Consider the following 7,480-nt stretch of genomic DNA (forward strand, 5'->3'; position numbering starts at 1 on the left):
TGTTAGAAATGAGCTTGTTATTGTTTAAATAAAATATAAATTTAATATATAATGGTATCAAATTATATTGAATATAAAGTAAATTTAACAGATGGACAAAAGAACAACTTAGCGAAAGCTTATAACAACAAAATTTCGCATACTTTTAGATTAAAATACGAACAATTACGTGGAAGCTTCCCTTTACTTTTAACAAAAACACAAATTAATCAAGTTGAAAAGTCTATTAGAAGTAAGAAGGGATTAGAAATTACAATTTCAAAAAAAACCCAACAAATATCCAGTCAAGGTCAAAATGGTGGATTTTTAGGAGCTTTGGCTGGGTTAATAGGAAAAACAATTCTTCCAATGGCAGCAAAAATAGCTCCAAAAATATTAGCTCCTCTAAGTATCGGTGCTTTGTCAGGCCTTGCCAGTACTGGTGTAAGTAACATACTCGGAATGGTATGATTTCAGTAGCTAATAATAAGAGAAATATGATAATACCGTATATAGCTCTTAATCAAAGAAATCAATTAAGAGGGACGGGAATACTTAGATTAACTCCAAAACAAAAACAAGATGGAGGTTTTTAGTATGCTTGCGGAAAGCCTTGGAATACCATTGATTACATCTTTGTTAAGTGGTAAGGGGCAAGGTCAGGGTATACAGATAGATTCACAAAGAAGACCTTACAGACGAATTCCAATAGTAAAAGAAAAAATATAAACAAACCTATTTCTTACTTTGAAATTGAACAATGGGTTAAACAATTAAAAATTAAAAACTTTAGGGGTGTATTTAGTAGAAATAATTTACCAAAAACAAAAGAATCAAAGGTTGAATGTGGAATAATTAATTTAGATAACTCTATTGGACCTGGAACCCATTGGGTGTGTTATGTCGGGAAAATATACCTTGACCCATTCGGACTTCCTCCACCAAAAGAAGTAATCAAATATATACCTAAAGTTAAGTATAATAACATACAGTATCAAGATAAAACAAGTACACTCTGTGGTTATTATTGTTTATTTTTCATGAAAATGTTACAGGATGGTATAAACATTAATGATTTATTGTACAAAATACTAAAAGTTAACAATCTAAAACAAAATGAACAAATAATTATTTCATATTTCACATCTCAATACAACAAGTAATCTAAAAATAAGCGTTTACACTGTAAACGTTACTAAAAATAAACGTGAACATTGGACACGGGAGTAACAAATTGTTCTAATGCTAAAAATAAGCGTTTACACTGTAAACGTTACTAAAAATAAACGTGAAAATTGGACATGATCTAAAAATAAACGTTTTCATTGTAAACGTTACTAAAAATAAACATGAACACTGTAATGCTAAAAATAAACGTTACTAAAATAAACGTGAACATTGTCAAAAGGTTTTCGCAGTAAGTTGTTAAAACCTGTGGGTTTTTGAGTTTGCTGGTATTGGTCAATGGGTTAAGGTCAAAATGGGGTCAAGCAGCGCCCGCTCCGGTATTTCTCTAACTACTACTGAATAAGTGATTATAGAGCAATTTTTGTCTAGCTGAGAATTTACACAAAAAGCATGTGTCATTTAATGTATTTTTTTGACAAAATAGTGTGAGCAGCAAGCTTATAGATACTTTAAGGCCTATGCTATTTTGACAATGCAAAATTCCTATGTAAAACTGAGATTGTCGTAACAACGCGAGAAATGCACGGGGATCAAAAAGAAACTGATAATACTAAAAAGATGTATCTCCGAGTAAATTATAAAGTATCAATGACACTCAAAAACATGCCTAAATAGAGCACTAGAAGAAAATGCATAGGGATTTTCGGGGTAAGTATTTGGTACCGTAAGTCTCTCATGTATATACAATATATATATTCTTCAATCAAGGATATGTCAGTGTAAATGTGCTGAGCGTTAGTTTTCTAAGAAAACGTCGTTAAACTGTGTTACACGAATCACACGTGCACCGCTCTTTTACAAAAATATGTCCGCTATGTTTTCTTCAGTGAACGAAATAAAAGGAGTATTTTACCTTAGTTTTCCAAATTGTAGAGTACGATTGACTTTCTAATCTAAATAAAGCATCACTTTTTTTATAACATCCCACTATCCGATCTTTCTGATCACTTAACGATCACTCACAATTACAAAATAAAACCAACGTGTCATCAAAATTATCACTTTACACGGCTTCATGGACATCACGGCCTACTAACATTAAATTTGTAATCATGCGCCAACCACATAAATGATGAAAGATCGGGACTTTTTAAAAGATGTGTTTTATTTCCTGTAATGTTCTGATATTCTAACCTTTAAACAACCGAATTGTATGCACAGAAATAACGAAGAATTTATGCAATATAGCTTTCAGTTTAAATTTTGGACATATCTTTTTCCAGCCCAACAACAGACATGTATATGTCACAAACCCGGCCTGTTCTCGAAATCAGTGTCAAAGGTTACTAGAACATAAATACAATAAATAAACAACCGCTTACTATGTTCTTGTAAGTCCTGTAAGTTGAAACGGGTCGTGTTTATACATTCATATATATATTCCGTATCGGGAACATTGACACTCATAAGTCGATCTTTACCACGAACATGAAAACAGTTACTTTTATGCTTTGTTTACATTTCAAACATGACGATTCACATATACGTTCAAGAACGTAAATTTCGTGCTTTCAGACCCTCATGGTGTGTAAACTTTTGTAATTAAAAGTATGGTGTATCCGGCAAACCATTTGTAACTTCCGACGTGGTAAATATCATTGAGAGTATACGAAATTTTACTGAATATTTATGTTTTATACTTGCAAAAGAAAAACTTGATGGTCATGGTCGCTGGCTTCGAATTCCTCGCCCATCACCGACGTGAAATCGAAACCTCGCTTGAGGTGTAAAACTTTTCACGTAAGGAAGCCATCCAGCTGAGGTAAGTGTCTCGATCTAGGTACTAGTTTGAGTCCCAAAAAATGTGTGGAGGGGCACCTGGAGCCTTTCCCCACCAACAGAACCTGGAAAAAGTTCATTGTGTCGTTTCGGTGTTACTCTCAATCAAACAAAATAAACATTATTCCTGTTGTTGTTTGTTTGTTTAATTGTTTATATTTCTATACAAATGAATATGCAAGAAGGGTTTGTTTGTTTCAATGTAACGGCAAAATATAATATTGCAATTATATATCAACAGTGAACGCCACATGCATTATATTTTCACAAGGGATTAATGCCTTAATCTTGCATGTAAAACAAACATATTCCTAATGTATGAAAGGTAAAGGTAAATATATATGTTTATATGTGTGTACTCGTGGAATTAAATGTTAAGTGTAAAATGTATATATTCACAGTACAAATCATCCATGCTAAATAATACGTATGATATGTTTGCTTTCTCACTGTCTAACATGTCCGAAATGATCTATTCGAGTTTTATCATAGAGTTCTAGTTTATTTTTCACTTTAAATTAAAACAAACGTGTTCAATATAATTTTAAAGTTAAACTTTGAAGTTTAGTAGGTTGTAGCATTCTCTAGGTTAAGAGTATTTTTATTAACTTCTGTAGTCAGTCATTATCTATTTTAACCAAAGTGGAAAATTTCAGGTACATTGTCAAGTACATTGTACTTGAAAATGCAGCTTTCTAAAAGGTCAGTTAGAATTCTCGATGTCATTTGTCAGACACATCTTGTAAATAAATAATATTATTACAAAATTAATACTGCTATTTCTTTTGTTGCACTTCGCGAACTTATGATAAAGTTATATATATATTTATCTGAGCAGTACAATCCCTGTAAATGAGTACTACGTAAGCGCTCAGGCCCTTCTCGCACACCATGCCTATAGTTCGGACTTCTTTCATGTGTAAAGTCATGCGCACAAAAAATGACAAATTTTGCCAACACCTGGTAAATTGTAATGTGTTTTTTAGAAAAGCTATAAACGGAAATAGAAAAATAGCTCTCAGCTCATTTACACGAATAGTTTAGCTATATTATGTATGTTATAGTTTTTCGCAGTTAAGCACGATGACATAGAATACTTACCCCGAAAACTGTCACACGAACATACTAATAACTTTTCCCACTTTACTTATTTAATTAAAGTAAGAGTTCAGCACTTCATGGTTTTGATGTATTGTCACATTGGAATAACGTTTGTTTTACAGTAACTTCGAAATTCCTCAGAAATAATATCATTTAACTTTTAATGTTACGTCTGCTGTTCAGTTGAGCTTTTGAACAACTGAATCAGTGAAAAGCTCTGAAATAAGTAAAAAAAAATATCCTTGGTCACACAAAAGGAGAAATAATAATGACATTGAGACTTTCATATAAACATGATAAATAATAATGACATGGAGACTTTCATATATATGATATATATCAAAAAAGTTGATATTAACAGAAAACGTTTCTAGCACATATGCAAGTCAACGTTCTGACCAAATGAAAGTTAAATCCTCGAAACTAATTTTATCTAACATAAACGTTTTATGCAAATCATCGGCAGTGAACATATATCCAATGCAGCCGCTACTTTTAACAACGGACAATATATTTCCCACTTTAGTCACTGAGACAATTGTTAAGTTTTATTTTATTATTTCCAGAGTTTTGGCAAACCTATCGCTGCTTCGGCACCAGCAATTTTAGGCTGCCCTTTCGGTAGTAAACCGTGTAGTTTTGTTTGTTCCATAACTGCCCCAGCTCCTTGAATACATGGTTGACCATATATATATTTTGTCCCTTCAATGGGAGGCTGACCTGGGCCACCAGTAGATTTCGGAAAGAAAATACACACTATTTTGAAAATTCCCTTTCCACAGTACCTCCCTAATACTCCACCAATCATGCCTCCAAGAATAGAGCCAACAACAACACCGATTGGTCCCCCAATAGCACCAATCAATGCTCCTAATTTAGACCCTATTGCCGCAACAACATATCCTACCCCGAAATCTATAATCTTCTTTGTCGCCTCTTTCAATGGATTGTCAGACTTGTATATTTGGTAAATAAAAACTAATACAAAAACGAGAGCAATACATCTGAAAGACCATTTTAAAGCTTTAGAAACATTTGTCAATATGTTGACTCCATTTCTTAGATATCTTTCAAGTTCCAACAGGACACGTTTTTGTTGTTCAATATCTAAAGCATCATAATCACATAATTTGCCATCAGTTACTTTCAGTGTACATTTTTGAATTACGGTTTGAAATGACAGCTTTTGGTTTTCTAACAGCTGATAAATCATATCTGCGTTTTGACAGGGAGCAGTTTGGCTATCTATGTAATTTCTTAACTCAAATGTCTTATTTTCCATGTCTTTCACAAACTTCGTAAAAGCTGTAGCCAGTTCTGTCGTACCTGTTTCTGCTACATCACGCAGACCGGAAAGTGCACTTTTAAAAGTATTACCTAAGCATTCCTTCACTTCTTTTTCGAGCTGCATATTTTGTCTGCATATAACGTTGCCTAATTTTGTGTCTGTCATACTGAAAAGAGTAAAATTAGAATGTCACCAATAGAGTGGTTCAACAAGTGATTTTAACTTGTCCGTCAATGCAATGCTAAATTGTGATTTTTTTCAACTTAGATTATTTTTGTAAGATTTGAAAGTTAATTAAAATATACTACATTAATTGACACATAACTTATGATTGTCCATGCGTTTAATTATATATAGTCGCTATAACCTTAACAAGGTATTTTACCCTCATTGAGTAAATCACTATTAACTATCAAATAAAGGTGAAAATATTATATTCGTAAAACATATATTTATTGAAGTTAAATCTTAAAGTATCATATAACCCAGTACAGCCGACATTTCTGACATACTAATGTAATTTTAAACTTTTCAGTAATTCTTTAACTTAAATGGAATGAAAATGAACGAAGAATTTTGATTGTGATGCCAGGTACGTAATGACAAGATACATCACCAATAAATTAAATTTTGAAGGTATCTTTTTTTAGTTTAGTTAGAATAAGTGATGCATTAATATCAGATAACCCCTAACAGATATAATACAGGTTTCTGGAATGTGGAGTACATATAAACGACCTCTTTCTGTTTTACATGCAATTTCAAATCTTTTTCAAATACTTAGTCAAATCTAATGACAAGAACGTTTTTACAAGAATTCCTAAACTTACTTGTTTTTTATGTAATCAGCTGTTAAGGTACATAAAAACGGTAAGGGTCATATTAAAATAAATAGTGAACATAAATGACATTTCAATAGACATGATAAATGTCACGGTACAATTTGAGCTGCAACAAGTCTTATTTTGAGGAAATTGATTTTATTTTTTTTCTGATATGGTCAACAATTATAAGAAATACATGTATTTTCAATGCCGTGACGGACAAAAATAATATCTACTTGCACTGTAAGTAACACAATTATATCCTTTACAAAAAAATGCTCAGCAATTCACTTTAACAAACATTTAGTTTATAATATCATTGATAAAAAGCAGTATTTCAAATTATAGAAAAAGAAATAGAAATTAAATATAACAGTTCGAAATCGTATCTGGTTTTTGAGTCTTTAATACTGCTAAACAACACCCTTTTGAAATGTATTTTTCCACTATAATAGTGCGCCCAGTAGATTTTTACCTCTTGGAGATTTGTTTTTACTTTTTAAGCGGTAAAAGCTGAGCAAAGTGCAATTTAGCATAAGACAGACTTACGTTGATTCAATGACAGGTGTATCTGTTTCATCTGTTATTACAGAATTTGGTAAATCATAGTCATTTAATGATGTATTTGTCATACGTCTCCCAACTGAAGATTGATCTGCGTCGCTCAATACGTCTGGTTTGCCTAAACAGTTGCTCTCTATCCATACATAAGTACCTGCAGCAACTGTTAAAGCTGAATAAGGCCTTTCGGCTTCGTCGGTATCAAACACACTAACTGTAACATTTCTTCTCTGTGATTTGATAACCCTACTGTCGTTGGTAGCCAAACGAAACAACGTGTTTTTTCCGCAAGGATCAGTCACAATGATTTTCAACGGTGCATGATAACGGTTTTCTACTTTTGTGCAACGGTTGCCCATTTTTGGGGGCAAGTCACCAGCCAGACCTGAAAAAAAACATTATCGGTTTTAAATGAGTTACACGTTATTTGTTTTCTCTCGTTCATGATAGATACACACTTATAAAAATACTTCCCCAGTCACTACTAAATAAAATTCCACAAGAGTCGAATGCAAGATCCCAGATTTAGCTAACGTTTTAATGACATCAAAGAAACCAGAAATGTGGACATTTTTTGAGAAAAACTGTTGAAGTTTTTTTTTCATAAATCAGTTTTTTGCGTTTGATTTTGTCAGATTAATCCTTGTAGCTACCCATTTCAACATTTAAAAAGAATGCAAATACTGGCAAAATATGTTGTTTTATTTGGAAACAACATTATACATACCAATTTCGTTATGTGGACTACGTTATAATATAG

At 32.4% G+C, this 7,480-nt stretch overlaps 1 protein-coding gene across 1 annotated transcript; it reads right to left on the minus strand.

Moving 5' to 3' along the window:
- Positions 1–742: 742 nt before the first annotated feature.
- On the minus strand, positions 743–7,099 carry LOC128555052 (uncharacterized). The gene is made up of 2 exons (XM_053536412.1): positions 6,709–7,099; positions 743–5,501 (listed from the first exon to the last, which is right to left on the minus strand). The coding sequence occupies exons 1-2, from the start codon at positions 7,077–7,079 to the stop codon at positions 4,604–4,606; spliced, it is 1,269 nt and encodes a 422-aa protein (XP_053392387.1). The 5' UTR covers positions 7,080–7,099; the 3' UTR covers positions 743–4,603.
- Between the last annotated feature and the right edge of the window lie 381 nt (positions 7,100–7,480).

Source organism: Mercenaria mercenaria, unplaced genomic scaffold (genome assembly GCF_021730395.1).
Source record: "Mercenaria mercenaria strain notata unplaced genomic scaffold, MADL_Memer_1 contig_986, whole genome shotgun sequence".
Taxonomy (NCBI): Eukaryota; Metazoa; Mollusca; class Bivalvia; order Venerida; family Veneridae; genus Mercenaria; species Mercenaria mercenaria.

Excerpts from the sequence above, each read along its gene's own strand:
- LOC128555052 (XM_053536412.1), bottom strand. The coding sequence starts at position 7,079 with ATGGGCAACCGTTGCACAAAAGTAGAAAACCGTTATCATGCACCGTTG. Across the intron at positions 5,502-6,708 it reads ACACCTGTCATTGAATCAAC|TATGACAGACACAAAATTAG; the intron begins GTAAGTCTGTCT and ends TACTCTTTTCAG.